Source organism: Zophobas morio, unplaced genomic scaffold (assembly GCF_036711695.1).
Source record: "Zophobas morio isolate AGI-343-1 ecotype UQ-CSIRO unplaced genomic scaffold, CSIRO_AGI_Zmor_V1 ptg000010l, whole genome shotgun sequence".
NCBI classification, from domain to species: domain Eukaryota; kingdom Metazoa; phylum Arthropoda; class Insecta; order Coleoptera; family Tenebrionidae; genus Zophobas; species Zophobas morio.
The window spans coordinates 5,474,318-5,502,203 of NW_026972115.1; the positions used below are offsets into that span (position 1 = coordinate 5,474,318).

At 31.5% G+C, this 27,886-nt stretch overlaps 2 protein-coding genes across 5 annotated transcripts in view; one reads left to right on the forward strand and one right to left on the reverse strand.

Annotated features, from left to right (window-relative positions):
- Positions 1-366: 366 nt before the first annotated feature.
- Positions 367-7,773, forward strand: LOC135126453 (uncharacterized). The gene is made up of 7 exons (XM_064052500.1): positions 367-547; positions 597-758; positions 6,212-6,332; positions 6,382-6,533; positions 6,585-6,773; positions 6,837-7,199; positions 7,558-7,773. Exons 1-6 carry the CDS (start codon positions 367-369, stop codon positions 6,980-6,982), a joined length of 951 nt encoding a protein of 316 aa, XP_063908570.1. The 3' UTR covers positions 6,983-7,199; positions 7,558-7,773.
- A 7,692-nt stretch (positions 7,774-15,465) lies between these two features.
- Positions 15,466-27,886, reverse strand: part of LOC135126003 (uncharacterized) — a 196,615-nt gene continuing 184,194 nt past the window's right edge. For all 4 annotated transcript variants that reach the window (XR_010279988.1, XM_064051792.1, XM_064051791.1 and 1 more), the window contains one exon: positions 15,466-16,126. Coding sequence is in view for 1 of the 4 variants with exons in the window: in XM_064051791.1 (XP_063907861.1) it covers positions 16,077-16,126 (50 nt within the window). In the remaining 3 variants the exon portion in view is untranslated. The remainder of the gene's footprint in view (positions 16,127-27,886) is intronic.

A 27,886-nucleotide genomic window follows, 5' to 3' on the forward strand; every position in this document is an offset into this window, starting at 1 on the left:
TCCTTTCGCCTCTCGCGCAGATGATGAATAACCAAGAGGAACTAATTGAGCTGCTTAGAAACGAATTCATTTACATGGTAAATCCAAACATTGGAAACGTGTAGTCCCCTAAACGTCCTCTCAAAACTTTCGGGTTTATGTTTATATTTAGTAAATACGGTTAAAAGTTAAATTGGCCATCCGCGTGAATAAATAAAAATTTAATTCGCAGCGATTGTGCGGAAGACGTGGGTGCACGTATCGGACCAAACTTCATTATTTGTTCAGGTTTTACATGAATTTTAATAGAGAATTTCATGCACACTGAAAAAATATTTGTCGACCCATTAAAATAACCGTTACACAAACTCTCTGTGATAAGTCGGTATGACAACGAAGAATATAAAGGGCCAGTGGTACAACAAGCGAATAGTTAGAACCAGAAGTGCGTCAAGAATGGTCAAAATAGAAGTTGTGGTTCTGCTTTTGGTTGAAAGTGTCAACTGTGCTTTCTTCGACTTGACTGATGTTGACGATCCGCTGTCTCTGCTGTGGCATCACCCTAAAAGTGATCGCTGGTGTTTTTATTATTACAAAAAGTAAATAATTTTTTTCAGATGTTTCTGGAAAACAAGCGAACATCCCGTGCCGTGTTCCTGTTTCTCCCCACAGTGGTTCAGTCATACTTGGACAATGCAGGTACAAGACTCTGTGTCTGCTATCAGGGGGTGAAGCCCACAGTAATGATGCCTGTGGCAGCTTTTTAACATGTTGTACACGTAAGTGTCAAGTCGTACTTATTATTTTGGCTTGAATTTTTCAATTTTTCATTTTTTTGTTTCTTCAGAATTCAGTTTTCAAGTTTAGATTTTTCATTTCTTCAATTTTCCAACTTTCAGATTTTATTTTCTTCTTTGTATTTTCAACTAAATATTCAACTTTTTCAAAATTTCGATTTTATAATTTTTGTTTTTTTCAGTTTTAATTTTATCAATTTTTTTGTTTCTTCATTTTTCCGACGTGCGATTTTTCACTTTTTCTTCAATTTAGAATTTGCAATTTTTCGATTTTTTAATTTTTCGGTTCTTTGTTTTCTTGATTTTATAACTTTTCTTTTTTTCAATTTCAGAATTTTTCAACTTAATTTTACGTTTTTTCAATTGTAGATTTTTCTGTTTCATAATTTTTCAATTTTTCATTTCTTTAATTTTTGACTTGCAATTTTTGTAGTTTTCATTTTAAATATAATACGATTTTAGAATTTTTCCATTTTTCAATTACATATTGGATTTTTTAAATCTTTCTTCGATTTTTCAATTTTTCGATTCTTTATTTTTTCTGTTTGCAATTTCTTCAGACTTCAGTTTTAAGATTAAATTTTTCATTTTTTCAATTTTCCAATTTTCAAATTTTATTTTCTTCTTTGTATTTTCAACTAAATATTCAACTTTTTCAAAATTTCGATTTTATAATTTTTGTTTTTTTCAGTTCTAATTTTTTCAATTTTTTTGTTTCTTCATTTTTCCGACGTGCGAATTTTCAATTTTTCTTCAATTTAGAATTTGCAATTTTTCGATTTTTTAATTTTTCGGTTCTTTGTTTTCTTGATTTTATAACTTTTCTTTTTTCAATTTCAGAATTTTTCAACTTAATTTTACGTTTTTTCAATTGTAGATTGTTCTGTTTCATGATTTTTCAAATTTTCATTTCTTTAATTTTTGACTTGCAATTTTTGTAGTTTTCATTTTTAATATAATACGATTTTAGAATTTTTCCATTTTTCAATCACATATTGGATTTTTTAAATCTTTCGAGTTCTTCGACTTTTCAATTTTTCGATTCTTAATTTTTCTATTTGCAATTTTTCAGTTTTTATTTTCTTCATTTTAACAATTTTTCGATTATTCAATGTCCCGAATTTAATTTCTTGTTTTTTTCAATTTAAATTTTTTTTCTTTTTTGTTTCTTCATTTTTTCGGTTTTCAATTTTTCGATTTTTGAAGATTTTTAAATTTTTTGTTTTTTCAATATAGATTCATGATTTTTCACTTTACCTTGCTTTAATTTTTGATTTGATATTTTTTGTAGACTTCATTTTGAATATGGTTCATGTTGATTTTTCAATTTTAGGATTTTAAAATTTTTCCATTTTTCAACTACTGCATTTTTAAACTTTCGACTTTTCAATTTTTCATTTTTTTGCATTTCTTCAAATTTTCTATTGGCAATTTTTTCGTTTCGGTTTTCTATTTTTCTTTGTTTTTACAAATTTTCGATTATTCAATGTTTCAATTGTATAATTTTTTGTTTTTCCAGTTTCATTTTTTTCACTTTTTTCGTTTCTTCATTTTTTCGATTTGCAATTTTTCTGTTTTCAATTTTTCGATTTTTCAACTTTCCGATTTTTAAATTTTTTGTTTTTTCAATTTTAGATTTTCCACTTTCATGATTTTTCATTTTTTCGTTGTTTTAATTTTTGATTTGCAATTTTTGTAGTTTTCATTTTAGATTTTTAAAATTTTTCTTTAAATATTCATTTTCAACTTTTCGATTCTCAATTTTTCTATTTTTCGCTTCAATTTTTCATCGCTGCAAATTTTCTACTTGCAATTTTTCATTTTGGCTTTTCATTTTCTTTGCTTTTACAAATTTTCGATTATCAATAATGATCGGGATTTATATAATTTTTTGTTTTTACAATTCCCATTTTTTCAATTTTTCGTTTCTTCATTTTTCATTTTTTTTTTTTTTTGTTTATTCAATTGGACGATATTCACCTCTTCGAGTTTTCATTTTTAAATTAGAATTTAGAATTCTTCGCTTTCACAACTTTTGAATTTTGAATTTTTCGATTTTACAATGTTCTAATTTTATAATTCTTCTTTTATTCAATTTTTCGATTTTAGAATTTTTCCAATTTTTAAAATATTGGATTTCCAAACTTTCATTTATTCGACTTTCCAATTTTTCGATTCTTAATTTTTCAGTTTTTCATTTCCCCAAATTGTTTATTTGCAATTTTTCGTTTCGGTTTTTTTTTAATTTTTACGATTTTTCATTGTTCTGATTTTATAAATTTTCTTTTTTTCAATTTTTCGATTTTTCAATTTTTCATTTGCAGTTTTTCTGGTTTTTTATTTTAAATATGGAATAGTTATATTAAATTTAAAAAAACACTTTTTTAAATATACGATTTTAGGATTTTTCCATTTTTTAAATTAAATATTGGATTTTAAAATTTTCATTTATTTGACTTTTCAATTTTTCGATTCTTAATTTTTCAATTTTTCATTTCCCCAAATTGTTTTGCAATTTTTCGTTTCGGTTTTTTGTTTTTTAATTTTTACAATTTTTGGATTATCCGACGTCTCGATTTTATTTTTTTTTTGTTTTTTCAATTCAAATTTTTTCATTTTTTCGTTTCTTCAGTTTTTGGATGTGCAATTTTTCGGTTTTCCATTTTTAGATTTATCAACTTAATTTGTTTTTAATTTTTTATTTTTCAATTTTAGATTTTTTAGTTTCATGATTTTTATTTTTGGTTGCTTTAATTTTTGATTTGCAATTTTTCTAGTTTTATTTTAAATATTACTTACAAATGAAAAAAAAACATTTTTTCAATTTTACGATTTTTGAATGTTTCCATTGTTTAAATATTGGATTTTAAAACAGTTATTCGACTTTTCAATTTTTCATTTCCCTAAATTTTTATTTGCAATTTTTCGTTTCGGTTTTGTATTTAATTTTTACAATTTTTCGATTATTCAATGTTCCGACTTTTTAATTTTTTGTTTTTTCAATTTAAATTTTTTCGTTTCTTCATTTTCTCGATTTGTAATTTCTCAGTTTCCAGTTTTTCGAATTTTACTTTTAGATTTTTTAATTTTACGTTTTTTCAATTTTAGATTTTTCATTTTCAACTTTTTGTCGCTTTAATTTTTTGATTTTCAATTTCCGTAGTTTTCATTTTAAATAGGATTCATGATGATTTTTGAATTTTCAACTGTTGGATTTTTAAACTTTCATTTATTCGACCTTTCAATTTTTCGCTTCAATTTTTCCATTTCTCAAATTTTCTATTTGCAATTTTTTGTATCGGTTTTTGATTTTCTTTCCTTTTACAAATTTCCAATTATTCAATGTGCCGATTTTATAATTTTTTGTTTTTGCAATTTAAATTTTTTCAATTTTTCGGTTTTCAATTTTTCGACTTCAGGGTTTTCAAAATTTTTGTTTTTTCGATTCTTAGTTTTTCAGTTTTTTGCTTCAATTTAGCATTTCTTCAAATTTTCTTTGCGGTTTATATTTTCTTTATTTTTACAATTTTTTGTTATTACAGTTGCAATTTCTCGGTTTTCAATTTTCCCATTTTTCAACTTTTAGAGTTTTGATTTTTCGTTTCTTCAATTTTTGATTTGTTGTTTTTCTAGTTTTCATTTTAAATATGTGAAAATTATAGATTTAAAGTTTATCACTTTTTCAATTTTACAATTTTAGAATTTTTCTATTTTTTAATTACTATGCAACTTTCATTTATTCGAATTTTCAACTTTTCGATTCTTAATTTTTCAATTTTCGCTTCAATTTTTCATTTCTTCAAACTTTTTATTTCCAATTTTTTTTTCGGTTTTTTATTTTCTTTATTTTTACAATTCTTCGATGGTCCAATATTCCGATTTTATAATTTTTTATATTTCAATTTAAATTTTTCTTTTCTTCAATTTTTAGAATTTTTGTGTCTTCTATTTTAGATTTTTCAGTTTCATGACTCATTATAATTTTTCAGTTTTACGATTTTTGAATTTTTCCATTTTTCAATTACTGGATTACTTTTCGATTCTTAATTTTACAATTTTTCGCTTCTATTTTTCATTGCTTCAAATTTCCCATTTGCAATTTTTCGTTTCTTCAATTTTTGATACGTAATAATTATAGATTTAAAAATTTTTTCACTTTTTCAATGTTCCGATTTTATAATTTTTTGTTTTTACAATTTCAGATTTTTCACTTTTTCTTTTCTTCAAGTTTTTGGTTTTTAATTTTTCGATTTTTCGACTTTCAGATTTTTAAAATTTTTGTTTTTAAATTTTAGATTTTTCAGTTTCATGATTTTTCACGTTTTGGTTGCTTTCAATTTTGATTTGCAATTTTTGTAGTTCTCATTTGATCTTTAAATTTTACAATTTTTCCACTTTCCAATTACTGGATTTTAAAATAATCATTTATTCGAATTTTCAAATTTTCGATTCTTAATTTTTCAATTTTCGGTTCAATTTTTCGTTTCAGTTTTTATTTTCTTTATTTTTTACAGTTTTTCGATTGTTCAATGTTCCGATTTTATATATATTTTTTTCAATTTCAATTTTTTCACTTTTTCGTTTCTTCAGTTATACGAAATGCAATTTTTCGGTTTTCGTTTTCAATATATAATAATTATAAATTTTTTCATTTTTCAGTAAATCCTAAATTCGTAAAACTGAAAATTTACAATTTTAAATTTTTTCATTTTTCAATTGTTGAGTTTTAAAACTTTTATTTTGATTTTTCACTTTTTCTTCTTTCCAATTTTTGGATTCAAAAAATGTTATAGATTTTTAAGTTTCTCGATTTTTAGTTTTTCAATGTTACAATTTTTCGCTTCTTCAATTTTTCGATGTTCCACTTTTTCGTTTTTTCAGTCTCTCGATTTTTCGATTCGTTCGTTTTCCGATTTTTTAACTTTTAGATTTTTCAACTTTTCGAATCGAAAAAAAATGGAAACATTGCAAAATTGAAAAATCTAAAAGTTAAAAATTAAGAACGTGAATAATTGAAGAAAAAAAGTTGAAAATAGAAAGATTAAAAACTTGTAATATTGAAAAATTGCTAAACTGAAGAAGTTGAAAGAACGAAAAATTATGAACCCGAAGAATTGAAACATCTAAAATTTCATAAATTAAAGAAAATGAAAAAAAAGAAAAATTGTGCTATCAAAAAATTGTAAGATCGAAAAAAAGAAAAAACGAAAAATTGGTTGAATTGATTTAATCAATTCAATAAACTGCCTCACTCATTAATTTTTTTGAGCCACCCTGTATAAGTAATTCTAAAAACTGCAGCCACAATATTTCGCATATTTCAAAAAGCATTGAGATGACGTCATCCATTTTTTGGAGAAAATAAACGAATCAATTTTGATTAAAATTTACCATTTTTGTTTGTGTTATATCAGAAATTGAGCAACTTCTTTCAGAACCATCCGTCTGTTCGAAACGAACTAAATCAAAAGTGTCTTATTTTACGAAAGACCAGTCTGCTGCTGCAAGCTACTGCGAGCACGTAGTAGAGATCCAGAGCAAAGTTTGTCAAATCAGGTAATCTCGTCCAATTAAACACCATCAAAATTAGCGCTTCATTATTCAGGTTAGACTTCGAACAATTTAGACTGGCTCCTTCGACAAATGTAAAAGTAGATGCTAATTTATTCCACACGGTATGCGATACGGACAACATGACTGTAAATCCGGAAGTTCAGAGGGTTCCTTATTTTTGCGGCAATAACGATGGACAACATGGTATTAAATTCTCAAATGTCGACGCGTTTCGCCAACCACGTTTGATTTTAGCTTACGTACATTTGGATTCACAGACTGAACTAAGACTTCAGGTACAGCTTGGTGCTCAAGGGAATCTAAATCGGTATTGGAGAATCAAAGTCACGCAGATTGAGTGTCCACTGTTTTGGCGCTTTTTGGGCAATAGTTACAAGAGTCTCAGTTATGGTTTTAACTCCGGAGAAAACTTTCCGTTATTGGGTATGTTGCACTAGTGTTTTGAAAATTTCTTTTAAGAGTTGTCCAAAATGACCTATTTTATAGCACCACCTGGTGCTGCACAGTATTTTACGGAACCAGTAGGGACGATCCGATCGTTTGGTTACAAGGATAGCGAAAGTGAATATATTAGTGGACTTTATTATGCTATTGCCTTTAAGAAGACCCCAAGAGTGAATTGCATCAAGTAATAACTGTTGAAATGGCGTTAGCAGCATTAAATGACAAATTCCAGGTTTACAACAAATTATATAGTTTTAAGATCTGTCAACCCACCTCAGAATGGCAGGGACGGACACTGTATTGACTACTTATTTATTCCGGAACTTGAAATCGTTAGTGGCACAGTCGAGAGATATGGTTCTCAAGTTTGTTCGGGACAACCGACACTAGCGCAAATATTTTACTGTAAGTAGAAAATTGTCTTTATCAGTGAAAACAAATATATCCTTCTTCTTAAAAAAATGTATTTTATGGTAATTAATGTAAAGTTACAGAACTCGTTTATATCATCTAGATCGATATAGGTACTTACTTGTTGAAAAAAAAAATGCCATGGAATATAATCATATTTGGGAATGAGTTGCAAAGCAACGAGCTCCATGACGTAATAGAAAAATTAAATTAAATTTCGCGTCTTCCGAGTTAAATTTTTTTGCTTAACTTCGCGCTACTTTTCTATATAAAATAAAAAGTCCGTAACATACATTAATTACTTCTTCGAATCACCGTTAAATGTATTGAAATTTTTCATTCTAATTTGTAGCAGAGCCGCCTGGCCCACTCTATATACATTTTCGCTCGAAATCTGCGAATGCAGACAATAGTCCAGGTCATGCTTTTGACATTCAATATGAACTGACTTCCTGTGCCCGAGAACTGAAGCCGTAGATTACAGAAACCATTTCTTGTGTGAATTGTTAACTAAAAATACTGATGTAAAACAAGTTGGCAAATTTTGCTCTTATTTATCTTTGTAACAACAAAATAAGATTACTTTGATCTGTCTTGTAATGTAATGTAATGACGCTAAATTTTGTAAACAATAATAAATAAAATTAAATTAACAACACACATTATTATTATTAAAAAGTTCCCCTTTGCGGCAGCTATCCCATTGGTTCATCGTCTGAAGCCTGTCTTGACGAGTAATTATCGTTGTTGAAAGGTCCAGAATTTAACGAAACTAAAAAAAAATGTGACGACAAAAAGGAAAGAAATATGAGAAAAAAAACTCTGGAGTTATTGAAATCGAACGTTCCTCACTTCTGCACACACCACCGTATTTTTTTCACCGTTGGGTGCTGTCTTTGAAAGACTCTTGAGGGTCCTTTGTGTTATTTTCAAAAAGTTCAAAGTCTCAGACCCCCCCCCCTGTTTTATTTTTAAACACTTTTGGGGCCCAAGGGAGAATTGGAATAATCTCGAGACACCCTTTCGAAAATCTTCAACTTTTCAGTTAAATAATTTTGGGCACTCTTGCATTTTCTCAGAATAGTCTTGCATCATTTAAAAAATATTACTGGATGCGCATCTGGACTTTCAAATATCTGTAAAACAAATAAAACATTTAAATAATTATTATAAATATTTACGCAATGATCAGGTAAAAATAAAAATGTCTGGAAGTTGGCACCAGGTGTTTAGTTTTTGAAATAATTTAAAGCACCTTCGGAGGCCCTGATGTTTTGAAGTTAAACTTAAAGAATCTCAGGGACTTCGACTGGTCAAAATTTTAGAAAACTTAAAAGTCTCAGGGGTCCCTTGTTTTTGATTTTATTTTTTAAGTAATTTAAAGCATCTCAGTGGCCCATGTTATTTTGTTCTATTGTGTCAATTTTTTAAAAAATTAAAGAATCTCGAAGGCAGCAGGATTTTTGTTTTTGAAGCAATTAGAAGAATGTCAGTGGCCAGTGATGTTTTATTTTTGAAGTAGTTTAAAAAATCTGAGAAGGCCCTGGTGTTTTAATTTTGAAAGAATTTCGAGAACCTCAGGGGTCCCTTGTGTTTCGTTTTTAAAGGATTTATTAAAGAATGGGAGGGATGGGGGGGGCTAAGCGTTTTATTTTGTAAGTAGTTTAAGGAATCTCAGAGGCATCAGGTGTTTTATTTTTGAAGTAATTTAAAGCGTCTCAGGGGCTCATGGTATTTTGTTCTTGAAACAATTTAAGTATCATTTGGAGCTCCTGACGTCTTGAAGTAATTTAAAAAATCTCATCGGCGTCAATTGGTTCAATTTAAAAAAAAATTAAAGGATCTTAGAGGCAGAGAAAGTTTTATTTTTGCAGCAATTTGAAGAATTTCAGGGAAGACGGGTGTTTTAATTATGAAAGAATTTCGAGAATCTCAGGGGTCCCTTGTGTTTCATTTTTAAAGAATTTACTAAGTGTTTTATTTTTTAAGTACCTACTTAGTTTAAAGAGTCTCAGAGGCAACAGGTGTTTCATTTTTGAAGTAATGTAAAGCGTCTCAGGGTCCATGGTATTTTGTTCTTGAAACAATTTAAGGATCCTTCGGAGTCTCTGATGTCTTGAAGTAATTTAAAATATCTCAGGCGCTTCTATTGGTTCAATTAAAAAAAAAAAAAAATTGAAAGATCTCAGAAGCAGAGAAAGTTTTATTTTTGAAGCAATTTGAAGAATTTCGGGGGACCCTGATGTTTTATTTTTGAAGTAATTTAAAAAATCTGAGAAGCCCCTCATGTTTTAATTTTGAAAGAATTTCGAGAATCTCAGAGGTCCCTTGTGTTTCATTTTTAAAGAATTTACAAAGTGTTTTATTTTTTAAGTACTTAGTTTAAAGAGTCTCAGAGGCAACAGGTGTTTTATTTTTGAAGTAATGTAAAGCGTCTCAGGGCCCATGGTATTTTGTTCTTGAAACAATTTAAGAATCCTTCGGAGTCCCTCATGTCTTGAAGTAATTTAAATTATCTCAGGGGCTTAAAGAATTTTTTAAAGAATCTGGGGGTCTCTAAATGTTTTATTTTTTAGTTAGTTTAAAGAATCTCAAGAGGTATCAGGTGTTTTATTTTTGAAGTAATTTAAAGCGTCTCAAGAGCCTATGGTATTTTGTTCTTGAAACAATTGAAAGCACCTTCGGAGCCTCTGATGTTTTGAAGTAATTTGAAGAATCTCAGGGGAGCCTGATGTTCTATTTTTGAAGTAGTTTAAAAAATCTGACAAGCCCCTGGTGTTTGAATTTCGAAAGAACTTGGAAAAATTCAGGGCTCCCTTGTGTTACGTTTTTAAAGAATTAATTAATGAATTCCAAAGGGCCCTAAATGTTTTATTTTTTTAAAGTTTAAACACTCTTAGAGGTATCAAATGTTTTATTTTTTAAGTAATTTAAAGTGACCAAGGGGGCCATGGTATTTTGTTCTTGAAACATTTTAAAGCAATTTTTAAATAATTTAAATAATCTCAGAGGCAGTAGTTTTATTTTATTTTTGAAGTAATTTGAAGTATCTAAAAAGTCCTTTGGTGTTTTACTTTTGAACGAACTTAGAATATCTCAGGGGTTCCTTGTGTTTCACGTTTGAAGAATTTATTAAAGAATCTCCAGGGCCCTATTTTTAATTGTTTTAATAGTTTACAGAGTTTCATAACCCCAGTTGAAATAAATTTATTAAAGCATCTCAGGGGCTCATGGTGTTTTGTTTTTGAAATAATTTAAAGCACCCTCGTAGTTTCTGATGTTTTGTTTTGAAGTAAGGAGTTGGTTTAAATTTTAAAGAATTCAGGGGCTCCTGGGGTTTTATTTTTTAAGTTTTAAGAATTTTAGACCCACTTGTACCTATTTTCTCACATGAGTCGTGCATCATTTAAAAAATATTTTTAGATGCGCTTCTGGACCTTTAGTAGTTGAATAGTACGAAGGAGTCAAATTTATATACATTTCTGTAGGTACACCAATAAAATATTTTTGAGAAGTAGAACAGAATAACGAATTTTATTATGACAAATATTTTACTATAATTTTTTAACTTAAGAAATTTTTAAATGAATTCATCAGACACCAGAAGTAACAGATGATGTAACAGTTGCAGGACCTGTGTCAGTAAAAATAAAACTGTTTCGAAGTTAAAAAACCCATGATAGGTTTTTTGCTTAACATAAGTTCTATTTTTGGTTGTACATAGAAATTTCTATAGACATCGCGTGGCAACAAACTTTCCGATTACCTGTCTCCCCCATCTCACAATCCTCGCGTAATTAGTTCGACAAAATATCTAAATTATTACAAGCTCCTCGAAGAGCGCCGCCCGAGGCGTCATCTCCGAGCTAATATCGTAGAATAAGCAATCTAGGAGACCCCGGCCACATTTGTTCTTCTTATTATGCTTACATAGCCATCCAATACCTAGGAATACATTTCGGGGGATCGATAGGTTTACACGCGAGGCTGGGACGATGCCGAACACGTGTTATGTTTGTATATTAGACTCGGAACGACTTATTTTTATGGTCGCAATTTTATTATTTCATACAGTCTTCCTAGCCAGCGCAAACACTCCGCCGCCGGCCCAGAATCATTATTAGTTTTCGTCCCTTGCCGGTGCCGGCGCACCGCTCCTCCTCGAAGATTTCAAAATCGATCACATTTGAGCCTCCGCGAAATATGTACGAAGAACGGCATTGTTTGGACGTCGGAATCGTGAAGGACAGCGAGGAAGTGCTGACAGGCCAGGATATTAAAAAAAGGCGAAACGACAGCCACAATCGAGATCTGGGGCCCGATAAATTATACCCTCTGTTAACGGAAGGCTTCATTGCTGAAGTTTGATGTGTGGAGGGAAATGTTTTGTGGAATCTGCAAGAACGGCCATTCAACTGCGCACTGATAATCGGTTAATAAATGGTTTCAATTTAAAGACTAAAACCACCAGATCGCTACAAAATTCATTTTTTTTTTATAAATTCATAGGTCATTACACACATCAAAATCAACTGCATAAAAAATCAGTTGCACTGTCCTGAGAGAAATTTAGACACATCAGGATTAATTCATGTAAATCGTGTCCTGTCCAAAAGGAATTACGTCTAAAAATTTGTTTCTGTACTGTCAAACGTTCTATTTTTGGCTGCCTTATTGTCGTTAATTTTTTTTGGAATTTAAAGAATCTACGGGATTATTGGTGTTTTAATTTTGAAGTAATTTCAAGAAACTCAAGCAAACTGATTGATTTAATTTTTAAAGTACTTAATTTAAAGAAAGAACTCAGGGGTTCCTTGTGTTTCATTTTTAAACAATTTATTAAAATTTTGGGGACCTCTGGGTGTTTGATTTTTTAAATAGGTTAAAAAGTCTCAGAGGCAGCCGTTTTAAAATGGCTCTCATGGTGTTTTGTTCTTGAAATAATTTAAAACACCTTCGCAGTCTCTCATATTTTACTTTGAAGCAACCTAAAGAATCTCAGGGACCCCTCATGTTTTATTTTTGAAGTAATTTATAGAATCTGAGGAGCCTCCTGGCTATTTTTTAAAGAATTTAGAGAATCTCAGGGCGCCTTTGTGTTTCGTTTTTAATGTATTAATTAAAGTATCGTTGTATTTTACTTTTGAAGTAGGTACATATTTTGAACGGTTTCAGGGGACAATGATGTTTTGTTCTTAAAATAATTTAAAGCACCTTCGAAGATCTTGATGTTTTGTTTTAAAGTTATTTCAAGAATCTCAGGTGAATCAGGTGTTTTATTTTTGAAGTAAATTAAAGTATCTCAGGGGCTCATGAAGCTCGTCAAATAATTTACAGAAGTTCCGGAGCCCCTCATCTTTTGTTTTTGAAATAATTTAGAGAATCTGAAGAGCTTTCTGGTGTTCTATTTTGATAACAATTTATAGAATCTCAGGGATCTCTTGTGTTTCAGTTTTGAAGAATTTATGAATCTCGGGGGTCCAACGTGTTTTAGGTTTTAAATAGTTTTAAAACTCTCAGAAGCACCAGGTGTTTTATTTTTGAAGTAATTTTTAAATTACTTACGCTTTAGCGTCCCGCGGGCCCATGTTATTTTGTTCTTGAAATAATTTAAAAGCACCTTTGCAGTCCCTGATGTTTTGAAGTAATTTAAAGAATCTCAGGGGCTTCTATTGATCCAATTTTTTTTTTAAATTTAAATAACCTCAGTTGTAGTAGGAGTTCCATTTTTGAAGTATATAATTTAAAGAATCTGAGGTTAGACAATCTCAGGGATCCTTTATGTTTCATTTTTAAAAGATTTGTTAAAGAATGTCGGGGGCCCCACGTGTTTTATTTTTCAAACAATTTACAGAATCTCAGGGGTCCTTTGTGTTTCATTTTTAAAGTATTTATCAAAGTATCTTGGTGTTTTATTTTTGAAGTATATATTTTAAACCGTCTCACTTTCGGAGCTCCTGATGTTTTATTTCTGGGGTTCCCTGTGTTTCATGTTTAAAGAATTTATTTACGAATTTCGGGGGCGCACTTAAATTTTTAAATAGTTTAAAGATATCAGAGGCATCAGTTGTTTTATTTTTGAAGGAAATTAAAGTATTTCAAGGGCTCATGAAGCTCTTCAAATAATTTAAAGAACTTCCGAAGTCCCTCATGTTTTGTTTTAGAAGTAATTTAAAGAATCTGAAGAGCCTTCTAGTGTTCTATTTTGATAACAATTTATAGAATCTCAGAGATCCCTTGTGTTTCAGTTTTGGAGAATTTATGAAAGAATCTCGGGGGTCCCACGTGTTTTAGGTTTTAAATAGTTTAAAAAGTCTCTGAGGTACCATGTGTTTTGTTCTTGAAATAATTTAAACCACCTTCAGAGGCCCTGATGTTTTGAAGTAATTTAAAGAATCTCAGATGCTTCTATTGGTCCAATTTTTTTAAAACTGAAGATCTCGGGAGGCCTTCGTGTTTTATTTTTTTCATCAATTTAAATAATCTCACGTGCAGTAGGAGCTGTATTTTTAAGTAATTTAAAGAATCTTGTGTTTAATTTTTAAACGATTTATGAAAGGATCTCGGGTTTTATTTTTGAAGTAATTTAGAATCTCAGTAGCCTCTTGGTGTTTCATTTTTAAAGTATTTATTAAAGTATCCTTGTGTTTACTTATGAAGTGCATATTTTAAAGCGTCCCAGGGGACCATGATCTTCTGTTCTTGAAATAATTTAAAGCACTTCGGAGCTCCTGATGTTTTGTTTAAAAGATATTTAAAGAATCTCATGGGCACCAGGTGTTTTATTTTTGAAGTAAATTAAAGTATCTCTGGGGCTCATGGAGCTCAATTCAAAGAACTTCCGGGGCCCGGTTTTAGTTTTGATGTAATTTAAATAATCTCGTAAGCCCTAGTGTTTCATTTTTGAAAGAATTTAAAGAATGTCGGTGGCCCCAGTGTTTTATTTTTTAAATAGTTTAAAATATCTGAGGACCCGTTGTTTTTTATTTTTGAAGTAACTTAAAGCGTCTCAAGGGTCCATGCTGTTTGGTCCTTGAAATAATTTGAAGCCCATTGGGAGCCCCTGATGTTTTGCTTTGAAGTAATTTAAAGAATCTCAGGGACCCCTGGTGTTTTATCTTCATCAGAATTTAGAGAATCTCGGGAGTGCCTTGTGTTTCAATTTTGAAGAATTTATTAAAAGTCTCGGGTTTTCACGTGTTTGTATCTTTTAAATAGTTTACAAAGTCTTAGAAGCACCAGGTGTTTTATTTTTGAAGTAATTTAAAGCGTTCACAGGCCCATGGTATTTTGTTCTTGAAATATTTTAAAGCACTGATATTTTGAAATAATTTAAAGAATATGAGGTTAGAGAATCTCATGGGGAACTGGTCTTTTTTTTTAAAGCATTATTAAAGCATCTCGGGGGTCCCGTGTGTTTTATTTTTGAAGTAGGTACTTTAAACCGTCTCAGAGGATTTGAAATAATTTATTTAAAGAATTTCAACTGTCCCCTCCTATTGGTTCAATTTATATAAAATTTAAAGAACCACGTGTTTTAATTTTTAAACAGTTTAAAGAATCTCAGAGGCATCAGAAGTTTTGTTTTCTATATACAACAACTGAATGGAGAATATTTGTCAATGGAATTAACTTTAAATGTGAGTTGGATTTGGAGCTTATTATTTATGTCAAAACTGACAACCATGGACTGACATACTAGCATGGTTGTCAATAATTCAGAATTGCCAACACAAAATTTTGCTTCAATGATTAATGGTAACACGTTGCTCTCTATACACACACGTTTTTTTCAACTCTCAAATAAACCCTTCAGCAATAGTTGAATGTCCACACTCGCACAAAAAAAAAACATCGAGTTAAGCACATTTATCGCCGTTTATGAAATAACACAAATATTTTCCAACTCAGACAATTATAACTCTCATTTAATTTCCCCGTATTTCTAAATGTTGCTCCACCTTCCCGCAAATGTAAATACGAGACGCTCGAAATTAATTAAATCGCTTACAAAAGAGAAAAATGTCTAAATGGCATACAACTGGTATGCTTTGTAATGCCATTTTATATTTTCCACGAGAAATGCGTCATCATTTCCTAGTTTCACGCTCGATGCCCCAACTCTGCGTGGATATACAGCTTTTGTGTTCCAAGATTAAAGAAAGAAAAAAATCCTCGTTCTCGTTTAGATATGGAGAAAAAGCTCGCAAACGAGACGAACGTCGACAGGTTAGTTTCAAAACGCACACATTTCAGACTGTTTATTGAGAAATTAATTCCACATATGTACATCGCCTGGATTAAAATCCAACTTATCTCTAGTGGTGTAAAAGCTAAGTTTAGCGACAAGTTGAAATTAAAAATAAACGAGCGGTTTTAGGTGTGCGGTTCGGCCCCGAGGGCTGCAAATTGCAGCCCTCGGCGGCAAGTCCCACGTATCCATTTTCTAATTAGCGGAACAATGGCAGACTACATCGCTAAACAAAACGATAACTGCGGACCGCTTACAATATGCCCGATATTGTAATTATCACTGATAGCGGCGGGGGGCGCGGAGCGAGGCGAGCACTTTCCAACTATATATCCCAAGACAATGGGCTTCATGATTAAGGAAATCCAATACGTCCTTCTCCCTCTTGCGGCTCTCTTTTGTGACAGACAGGAGCAGCGTAACCTTGATGGTGTCTTTTATCATCTTCGACGTTGTATCTCTCATCCGTCTGTCTGTTTCTATCATCCATCCGCAGTACACTCCTCAACTCAGCTGTGTAATTCAATAATTGAAAGATAATAAACAGCCAGAGGCGTCAGTTTCAAGAAGTGAACCATACGGAGGGTGAATAGTTCGATTGAATTAGTTTGATGGCTGGTTTAATCTCCAAAAGCCGATCTGTTATGGCCTTCGCAGGATGCAATCAGTCCTGAAACAAACAAAGGAGTTACTAAAGTACACCGAGCGACTCTAGGCGGAGAGAGGGCGAACTGGGAGGGAGGGTGCAGTGGCGAGGTGGAGTGGACTCACGATTCGAGGAGGGATTTTTATACGGGGGGCGGTTGGAGGTTCTAATTGGGGTAATTTTAGGCTTGGAAATCGTGTGATGGTAAACGCTAACCAAGGTTTGGCTAGTCGTTACACCAACAATAGGATCAAAATTTACGTTAGTGAAGTTTATTTAAATTTTATAAAATGAGATACTCCTATACTTGTGGTTTATGAATTCGTGTTGAGCTTTAATCCTTGACACTCAGATTTTTGGAAAAAAATTAAAATTGTATAAAACTGTACAACTTAACTTTGAAATTGCAAAGCCGTATGCTACCAAATCTTGCAAACGTTTTAAGGTTATAAATGCTCCTTCAATATTATTTTTTATGTGTAATTTATGAATGCGCGAGTTTTTATCCCAGACAGTCACATTTTTGAGAAAAAATTCAAAATTGTCTAGCAACATTTTTTCTTCGACTTTTCAGTTTTTGTAGTTTCTAAATTTTTGATTTTTCGATTTCTCAAAATCAATTTTTTTGTTTTTCGATTTATTGATTTCTTCATGTTTGGAGTTCTCATTTCTCAATTCTTCATTTTTTCGAATTTTTTTATATTTTATTTTCCGTTTTTTTTTCAAATCTTTGAATTTTTATTTCGCAATTTTTGGCGTTTCTAAATTTAATTTTTTTCTATTTCTCGATATCTCGATTGATTTTTTAGTTTTTCAATCCTCCAAAATTTCAATTTTTCGATTTTTGGCATTTCTAAATTTTAGATTTCTCGATAAATCGATTTTTCGATTTCTTTATTTTTAGATTCCTTTATTTTTCGATTTTCCAATTTGTCGTTTCTAAGTTTTGAATTTTTTGATTACTCGATTAATCAATTTTTAGATTTTGTGATTTTGCGATTTCTGTCATTTTTGGAGTTCTCGATTTCTCAATTTATCGGTTTATAAAGTCTTCAATTTTTCGATACTTCCTTTCGATCTTCTTTTTTTATAAAATATTGTTCGGTTTTTAAATTTTAGATTTTTTGATTTCTCTATTTGCTTTCAAATCTTCCATGTTTTCATTTTTCAATTTTTGGTGTTTTTAAATTTAAAAAATTTCTATTTCTTGAATTTTTCGCCTTCTCTATCTCTCAATTTTTCAGGTTTTTTATTTTTCAATATTTAAAATTTTCGGTTTTTCCATTCTTCGATTTTCGTATTTTTCAATTTTTGGCATTTCCAAATTTTCGATTTCTCGAATAATCGATTTTTTGGCTTTTAGCTTTCCCGCTTCCCCATTTTTCGATTTTAAGATTTTTGTATTTTTGCAATTCTTCGATATTTCAGTTTTTGGATTTTTCAATTTTTTGCTTCTTCAAAATCTCAATTTGTCGATATCTTTATTTTTCGACGTTTCAGTTTTACGATTTTTTAGTTTTTCAATTTTTCGATTTTTTAAATTTAGATTTTTTGATCTTTCAATTTTTCGAAGTTTCGATTTCTCCATTTTTTTTATATTTTATTTTAGTTTTTTAAATTCTAGATTTTTCAAATTCTTGATTTCTTCAAATTTTTGATTTTTCTATTTTTCAATTTTTGACAATTCTAAATTAAATTTTTTTCAATTTCTTGATTAATCGATTTTTCGACTTCTCGATTTCTCGATTTTTCAGGTTTTTGATTTTTCGATTTTTAAAATTTTCGGTTTTCCGAATTTTCGACTTGACGATTTTTCGATTTCTCGATTTTTCAATTCTACGATTTTTCTATTTTTTAATTTATGGACATTTTCAAATTTTCGATTTCTCGATTAATCGATTTTTCGACTTTTCAAGTTTTCCATTTCCTGATTTTTCGAGCTTTAGATTTTTCAGTTTTTGCAATTCTTCAATTTTTCGATTTTCAGGTTTTCGATTTCTAGATTTCGCAATTTTTCGATATTTCAGTTTGGGGACTTTTCAATTTTTCTTCGATTTTTCAATTTTCCGTTTGATCAATTTTTCGATACATATTTCAGTTTTGGGATTTCTTCATTTTTCGCTTCCTCAAATTCACGATTTGTCGATTTTTTTATTTTTCGATAAGTATATCAATTTTCCGATTTCGATTTCTTAATTTTTCAGTTTTTTGATTCTTCAATTTTTGGATAATTCCTTTCGATGCCTCGCCTTTTTACTTTTTTTTTAAATTTTAGATTTTTCTATTTCTCAATTTTTTTATATTTTATTTTTTGGTTTTTTAAATTTCAGATTTTTCGATCTCTCGATTTTTCAAGTTTTGGCATTTCTAAGTTTTCGATTTCTCGATTGATCGATTTTTCGACTTTTAGTTTTTTCAGTTTTTGCAATTCCTGAATTTTTCGAATTTTCAGATTTTTGATTTTCCATTTTTTTTTCGATTTCTAGATTTCTTAATTTTTGGATATTTCAGTTTTCCGTTCTTCAATTTTTCTTCGATTTGTCAATTTTTCTTTCAACTTTTCGATGTTTCACTTTTGGGATTTTTTAATTTTTCGCTTCAAATTCTCGATTTGTCGATTTCTTTATTTTTCGATACATCTATTTCCCGATATTTCAGTTTTACGATTTTTCAATTTTTCAATTTTTTTCGTTTCTAAATTTTGGATTTTTTGACTTCTCGATTAATCAATTTTTCGATTTTTTTGATTTTCTGAATCCTTCATTTTTGGACTTCTCGATTTCAATTGTTCGATACTTCCTTACGATCTTTTGGTTTTTTGATTTTCCAATTTTTGACTTTTGAATTTTAAATTTTTCGATTTTCCATTTTGATTTTTCGATTTCTCGGTGTTTTTCAAATCTTCGATTACCCAATTTTTTAAATTTTAGATTTTTCGACTCTTCGGTTTCAAGATTTCTTAATTTATCGATATTTCAGTTTTGGGATTTTTCAATTTTCCGTTTTATCAATTTTTCAATTATTCGATTTTTTGATTTTCCGATTTAATTTTTAGATTTTTTCAATTCTCAGTTTTTCTATTCTTCAATTTCTCGATAATTCGTTTCGAGTTTCGGTTTCTGAAATTTTTAGATTGTTTTTGGTTTTTCAATTTTTGGCGTTTCAAAATTTAAAATTTTTCAATTTCTTGATTTCGCGAGTTTTGAATTCTTCGATTTCTATTTTTCAACTTTTGGCACTTCAAAATTTTCGATTTTTCGATTAATCGATTTTCGACTTTTCAACTTTTCCATCTTTCGACTTTTCGACTTCTAGATTTCTCAATTTTTCGAAATTTCAGTTTCGGGATCTGTTGGAGATACACATCTAAAGTGTGCAATGCTGGTTGCATACCGAACGTCTGTCATATTTGCATTTACATTTTTAACTGTCATAATTACTGTCAATTATTGTAATCGAAATAAAGCCTCGTGTGTGTATATAGCATCAAAGTATTTTATCTTCCACGAATAAATCCATCAGGTTATGTGTCCAGCGCAGAAGTAAAAAGGGCATTGAAGAGAAACAAGAGAAAATCACATTTTTCATAATTTCGTATTACAACGAACAGAAGCCAAAACTTAACCTCAAAAGTTGAAGACATACCACGCGGTTTTTACAATCATGTCTGGGGCTGTACTGTATATTGAAAAGTTAAGTAAAGAAAATTATGATACATGGCGGCTGCAAATGGAAGCAATATTAATCAAGAATGATTTCTGGGGTTATGCAAATGGAAAAATATTGAAGCCAACGCCAGTTACAGATGCTATCACAAGGGCTGTTACAAATCAAAAAGAAATAGATACATGGGAGACTGCAGACAATAAAGCAAGGTCAGATATCATTTTATCAATATCACCGTCAGAATTATGCCACATCAAACGTTGTAAAACCTCATACGAAGTTTGGGTCAAGTTGGCAGAAATTTATCTATCGAAAGGTCCTGCACGTAAAGCTACACTATTGAAACGGCTGTTATTCACCAAGATGCAAGAGGGCGAACATATGAGGGACCATCTTAACTTGTTTTTTGACACTAATGATAAATTATTGGAGATGGGTATTGAAGTTGCCGAAGACCTGTTGTCGATATTATTGTTGTATAGCATCCCGGACAACTATGAAAATTTTCGATGTGCAATTGAAGCTCGAGACAATCTTCCGAGTCCAGAGGCCTTGAAAGTAAAATTACTCGAAGAATTTGATGCAAGAAGGGGCAAAACGGTTGGCAAGACTGATCAAGATGCGCTGTATATGAAGTCTCTGGGGGGCCACAGTCTCAAGAAGACATCTGGTGGAAATTTCGCAAGTCAGAAAGGACTGAAGAAATTGTATAAGTGTAACTACTGCCACAAACTAGGTCACAAAGCTGCAGAATGTTGGAAGAAGGCCAATAAACAGAAACACTCAAATCAATCTACATCAAAGGTGGAAGAAGTGTTTGTAGCTGAAACCGTCAATGTCGCATTAAAGTCTGTAGAAGTCAACACAAATGAATGGTGCATAGATAGTGGAGCCACTTCACACATGTGTCATGATCGTAAAATGTTTTTGGATATAGTTCCTGTCACAAATCAGAAAGTCCGCCTTGCAGTTAACATGACCACAAACATTTTAGGAAAGGGCACTGTCCATCTTATCGTTCAAAGTGGACAAGGGCAAAAGAAAATAAGATTGGAAAACGTTTTGTTTGTACCTAATCTGAAAACCAACTTGATGTCAATTTCGAAAATAACCTCTAATGGGTACAATGTGAATTTTAAAGAAACTCATGTTTTGGTATCTAATGCACAAGGTAATCCTGTACTTATGGCAAAGAAGAGAGGTGAGCTGTTTTATGTAGAAACCTTCACTGAATCTGGGGCTATTGCAAGTCAAGAAGTGAATGAAGCAGAAAAATGGCATCGACGTTATGGACATTTAAATGAACATGACTTAAAGAAAGTTTTTATGAAAGACATGGTGCTAGGAATTCCTTCAGGAATAATGGGACCACTACCTACATGTGAAGTCTGTATTCAAGGCAAACAAAGTGCGACTCCATTCCCCGAGTCTAAGAATAGGAGTGAACAGTTGCTAGATTTGGTACATTCAGATCTTTGTGGACCCATGAGAGTTCAGTCACTAGGTGGCGCGTCATATTTTGCCACATTTATTGATGATAAGTCCAGATATGTCAGCGTATACTTTCTAAAGAATAAAAGTGATGTCAAGGAAGCATTTTTACATTACAAGTCATACATAGAAAATCAGACTGGAAATAAAATCAAGGTTCTTCGCACTGACAATGGTCTAGAGTACTGTGGAGCTGAATTCACACAACAACTCGAATCTGCTGGAGTCAAGAGACAACGAACAGTCGCGTATACACCGCAACAAAATGGAACAGCTGAACGAATGAATCGTACTTTGGTAGAAATGGCTCGATGTTCGCTTCTGGAAGCGAAATTACCAACAACATTTTGGGCTGAAGCCATTGCCACAGCAGCTTACATTAGAAACCGATGTCCAACAAGATCGCTGAGTGACATGACTCCATATGAAGCTCGATTTGGTAAGAAACCCGATGTTTCACATTTTAAAACATTTGGTTGCAGGGCGTATGTGCTCAACAAACGTCCAGGTCAAGGCAAATTTGATCAAAAATCTTTTGAATGCATTTTTGTGGGATACTCAAAAGAGTCCAAAGCTTATCGTCTATGGGATTCGAAAGCAAAAAAGATTGTTATAAGTCGAGATGTTAAATTTTTGGAAACTGAACAATCCCGAGAAGAACAAGTCACACCACAAGTCACCGAATTCACAACTTTTGATTTCTTGGAAAATGAGTCAAGACTGGAAAATCAAGGAGAAGTTGAAGCCATTGAACTTGAACCTGAACCTGCTGAGATTGAAGAAAATAGGGCAATAGAAGTTAAGAGGGGGCGTGGACGCCCAAAGTTACTCAGAACTGGCCAAAAAGGAAGACCACGCAAAGTATATCCTGTACAGTACGTACAACCTGAAGATGAGGGTGGAGTACATAGGGAAGAAGAAGAAGAAGAAAATGAGAGTGATGAAGAACACCATGAAACGAACCTCGTAGTTGACGAACAAATATGTCCAACTTGGGAAAAAGCAATGACTGGTCCTTATTCTCATGAATGGAAGGAAGCCATGATAGCTGAATTTGAATCACTTCAAGAAAGTGGTGCATGGGTTTTAGTCAAACGTCCAGAAAACCAACACGTTATTGGGTGCAGATGGGTTTTGAGAACAAAATTCAAAGCAGATGGAAGCGTAGAACGAAGAAAAGCAAGACTAGTTGCAAAAGGTTACAGTCAACGACCGGGTATAGATTTTCAAGAAACTTTTTCTCCCGTTGCAAGACAAAGCTCTATACGTATCCTGATCGCACTTGCTGCAGAATTTGATTTAAATTTGTACCAGCTCGATGTGACGATGGCTTACATAAATGGAGATCTAGAAGAAGAAGTTTACATGGAACAAGTCCCAGGGTTTGAAACAAATGAGGATGAGATTTATTTGCTGAAAAGAGCAATCTACGGATTAAAACAGTCTGGTCGTCAATGGTTCAAGAAATTAGACGAAGAATTACGAAAGTTTGGTCTGAAACCATCAGAAACTGAGAAGTGTATTTATTACATGAAAACTGAGAACTTTTACCTTATCGCTGTAATTTATGTCGACGACTTGATTGTGGGAACAAATAATCAATCAATCTTCATTCGACTGAAAGAAACTTTAAATCAGAAATACAAAATCAAAGATTTGGGTAATCTTCATTATTGTCTTGGAATAGAATTCAAACAAGATCCGTTCACAAAGACAATTTCTATGAGTCAAAGAAAATATATTGAAGATGTTTTAATTCGTTTTGGGATGGAAAATTCAAAACCAGTAACTACCCCATTGGATAATAGTATTAAACTGAGCAAGAAAATGGAGCCAATTACTAAAGAAGAAATTTCAGAGATGAAAACGATACCATATCAATCACTTATAGGCTCATTAATGTATTTAGCAGTTTCAACGCGTCCTGACATTGCTTATTCAGTTTATTTCCTAAGTCAATACAACACTAATCCAGGCAAAGCTCATTGGATGGCCGCAAAACGAATACTCAGATATTTGAGAGGAACAACGAATCACGGTTTAGTCTATCAGAAGACTGAAAATCCACTCATCGGATTTGTTGATTCTGATTGGGGAGCTAGTTTGGACGATCGCATTTCCTACACTGGATTTGTATTCAAGTTAGCAGATGCTGCTATAACATGGGAATCAAAGAAGCAGAGAACAGTAGCTTTATCGAGCACTGAGGCAGAATACCTAGCCTTGGGTGAAGCAACAAAAGAAGCAGTCTACCTCCGTAATTTACTGCAAGAAATAGGCTACGTGCATCTAAAATGCGAACCTACCGTCTTATTCTGTGACAACCAGGGAGCACAGAACTTGACGAAAAATCCTGTTTTTCACTGTCGAACAAAACATATCGATATCCGTCACCATTACATCCGTGAAATTTTTAGAAAAGGAGAAATCGACGTGAAATATATTCCGACCGACGACATGGTCGCCGATGTACTTACCAAAGGTCTTTATCGACCCAAGCATGAGAAGTTCAGAAAATATCTTGGAATTTCGGATGTCACCACGCATTGAGAGGGGGTGTTGGAGATACACATCTAAAGTGTGCAATGCTGGTTGCATACCGAACGTCTGTCATATTTGCATTTACATTTTTAACTGTCATAATTACTGTCAATTATTGTAATCGAAATAAAGCCTCGTGTGTGTATATAGCATCAAAGTATTTTATCTTCCACGAATAAATCCATCAGGATCAGTCAATATTTCGTTTCGTCGATTTTTGCAATTTTTCAATTTTTTGATTTTCCTTTTTTCCAATTTTTCAAATTTTAAATTTTAAGTTTTTCAATGTTCGGTTTTATTTAGATTTTTCGGTTTTTAAAATTTTTTAAATTTTCGATTTTTCGACTTTTTGATCTCAATATTTCAGTTTGGGAATTTTTCAATTTTTCGCGTTTTCAAATTCTCGGTTTGTAGATTTTTTTATATTTCAGTTTTTGCCGTTCCTTAATTTTCGAATTTTCGATTTCTCGATTGATCAATTTCGATTTTTTGATTTTCTGATTTCTTCATTTTTGGCCTTCTCGATTTCACAATTTTTCAATTCTCCAATTTTCCGATTATCCATTCGATCTTTCGGTTTTTTACTTTTCTAATTTTTCAATTTCTCGATTTTTGTTATAAGTTTTTTAAATGTTAGATTTTCTGATTTTTCAAATTTTGATTTTTCTATTTATCAATTTTTGGCGTTTCTCAATTTAAAATTTTTCTATTTCTTTTGATTCAATTTCTCAATTAATCGATTTTTTGACTTTTCAACGTTTGCATTTCCCGATTTTCCGACGTTTCGATTTCACGTTTTTTTTTATATTTACTTTTTCGGTTTTTAAAATTTTTTGGCGTTTCTAAATTTAAAATTTTTCTATTACTTGATTAATCGATTTTTCGAGTTCCCGATCTCTCGATTTTTTAGATTTTTGGTTTTTCGATTTTTAAAATTTTCGGTTTTACACGACGATTTTAAGATTTCTCGATTTTCAATATTTTCGATTTCTCGATGTTTTCAAGTTTTTGATTTTCCAATTTTTTCAATTTTCGTTTTTTTGACTTTCAATTTCTATATTTCTCGCTTTTTGGATATTTCAGTTTAGGGATTTTTTAATTTATCGACTCTTTAAATTCCAATTTTTCGGTTTTTCAATTATTCAATTTTTCGATAATTCATTTCGATCTTTGGGTTATTTACTCTTCCAATTTCGATTTTTTTCAAATCTTCAATTTTTCAAAATTTTTGATTTTTCGGTTAATCGATTTTTCGACTCTTCAACTTTTCCATGTTTCGATTATTCGGGTTCTCGATTTTCCAGTTTTTTAAATTTTCGATCTTTCGACTTTTCGACTTCTAGATTTCTCAATTTTACGACACTTCAGTTTGGGGATCTTTCACTATTTCGTTTCGTCAATTTTTTCAAATTTTCGATTTCTCGATTTTTCCTTTTTCCAATTTTTCAAATTTTAAATTTTAGGTTTCTCAATGTTTCGGTGGTTTGATTTCTTGATCTTTCAGTTTTAGATTTTTCGGTTTTCAAAATTTTTCAATTTTCACAATCTTCAATTTTTCAATTTTTCGATTGATCAATTTCGACTTTTTGATTTTCTGATTTCTTCATTTTTGGCCTTCTCGATTTACCAATTTTTCAATTCTTCAATTTTCCTATACTTACTTTCGATCTTTCGATTTTGTACTTTTCCAATTTTTCAATTTTCTGATTTTTGTTATATTTTATTTTCGGTTTTTTAAATGTTAAGATTTTCAGATTTCTCAATTTTTTCAAATCTCTCGATTTTTTAGATTTTTGGTTTTTTGATTTTTAAAATTTTTGGTTTTTAGATTTTTAAAATTTTCGGTTTTCCGATTTTTCGATTCGACGATTTTAATATTTCTCGATTTTTCAATTCCTCGATTTCTATTTTTCAATTTTTGGCTTTTCAAAATTTTCGATTTCTCGATTAATCGATTTTTCAAGTTTGATTTACCAATTTTTTTAAATTTCGATTTTTCCACTTCTCGATATTTCAGTTTTGGAATTTTTCAATATTTAGTTTCTTCAATTTTTTCAATTTTTCGAATTCAAAAATGTACAACAAGTTGAGACAATATTTCAAATATAATGTGATCCATAAACGAATTTCTGAAGAATAAAATTTTACAAAAATATTTTTTAACGTTACACAAGTAATTAATTAATGACTGTCGATTTTTATTATACAGATAATTTCCGAAACTACCGGACCGATTGTTGCCAAATTTTGTACGTGTATTAAGACTGTCATATAGAGGTAACAAGCTAACCAAAACATGACTAATCTTTAACAAGTTATTTAAATTATAGAGAAAAGTCACCGGATTATGCCCGGAAAACACGACCTCAACACCTGATGACGTCATATCTCCCCATTCGTTCACACCCAGCCCACTTTGTTCGGTTGTTTTTCGCCATATTGCCTCTTTTCCAGCAAAAAACCGCCGCCGCTCGAGCGGCGTAATCAAATTCGATCGCCAAAAATTGAATAAGCGCTCCGAAACGCGCCACAAACATTTTATATGTGTAGTTTAGAAATAACAATTTTAAAGTTGGGAGATAGCGACTGATACCTCAATATAACTTATAGATTGATTTTTGTCACACGAGTGAGCTAACGCAAACTTACCACACCAGAAAAACGAATATAGTGACTCTTAGTTCATGTATTATGCATGGAGTTCTCCGGCGTGCAGGTGCAAAATCAGACTTTTGATTAAATCTGCTATTTGTTCCGGCGGTGTAGGACACGGAAAAATATTGTCCTGGTGGAGGACAGGCAGTTCTTAACTACATTATAAAATCAGCCCGACAAACGCAACTCTTGGCGAAAAGTTTAATAGGAATTCTCGTGTACTCATACAAATCTCGGCATCTACGGGCTTTTTCCTTTTGCAAACACGGAACGAGCTTATGATATCGCTTAACCGGAATTTGTCTACGAACGAGATAATCAGATAAAGCTTGTCGGCCACTTTTCGAAAAAACAACGACACACAAAAACCGCCCCTAAATCAAATCCTGGTTGTTCGAAATAACGCGACTACAACCCCCTAAACACTCCCGTCTAGCATCCATTTGCTCCGAGTGCATATTCACTTGAGCAAAGTGGAAAACCGTATTTATTTAGACACGCTGCAAATTATATTAGACATGAAAGTGAATTCTCCGCACACAGAAATTTGCCAAACGGTTTAACATCGATCTTGAGGCACTAGACTGTAGCTGTAAAATAATTAGTTCACCCACCTTGGGAATATTTAAACATACCTAACCCTCTAAATTAAATTAGTTATGGCAGGATGAGTAAAGTCGGATACGTTCTATGGGCAAAAACGTGGTGCGTATTTTATGAAGTCTTGTCCTTGGGGTGCGCAGGACGAAAACGCGTCGAATTCGTCGCTGGCGCAAAAACGAAGACGCGTTTTCTTCCTGTTCTGGAAAAAACCGCCGTCTTAGAAGTAAGCCAGATTTACCCCCATCACGTCCGTTCTGGACAACAGTCGCATCTCATTCGGATAATGGAGGCGGCGCAGGGGCGGCGCACGTGCTGGGGATCAAGGGGACGGAAATAGAATGTTTACATGTTAATAGTTATTTGCATAATCGGTCATGAATGGGCGATTTTTCTGGAAGACTAAATCTGGAAAAGTGGAGGATTCAGAGATATTACATCGTCGTTATGTAATTTTTGTAATAATACTATGTATGTATTTGGAAAATTTTGAATTCACTTTTCGTGTTTATTGGAACAGATTTTGTGACGGTTATGTCAGATTTATAACTGGCATAAGATTATCTATAATTTGACACCAAACTTCGGTCGATCGACCCAAATTTAACCATTTTTTTGGAAATTTTTTGAAAATTTTGGAATCCTATTTCATTTTAATTTCAACAGATGTTCGTGAAGATGATTTCGGATTTTTAACTAGTGGAAGATCGTCTACAATTTCACACTAATTTTCGGTCGATTGAACCAAATTAAACCATTTTTTTGGAAAATTTTTGGAAATATTGAATTTATTTTTCATGTTTATTGGAAGAGATATCATGATGGTAATTT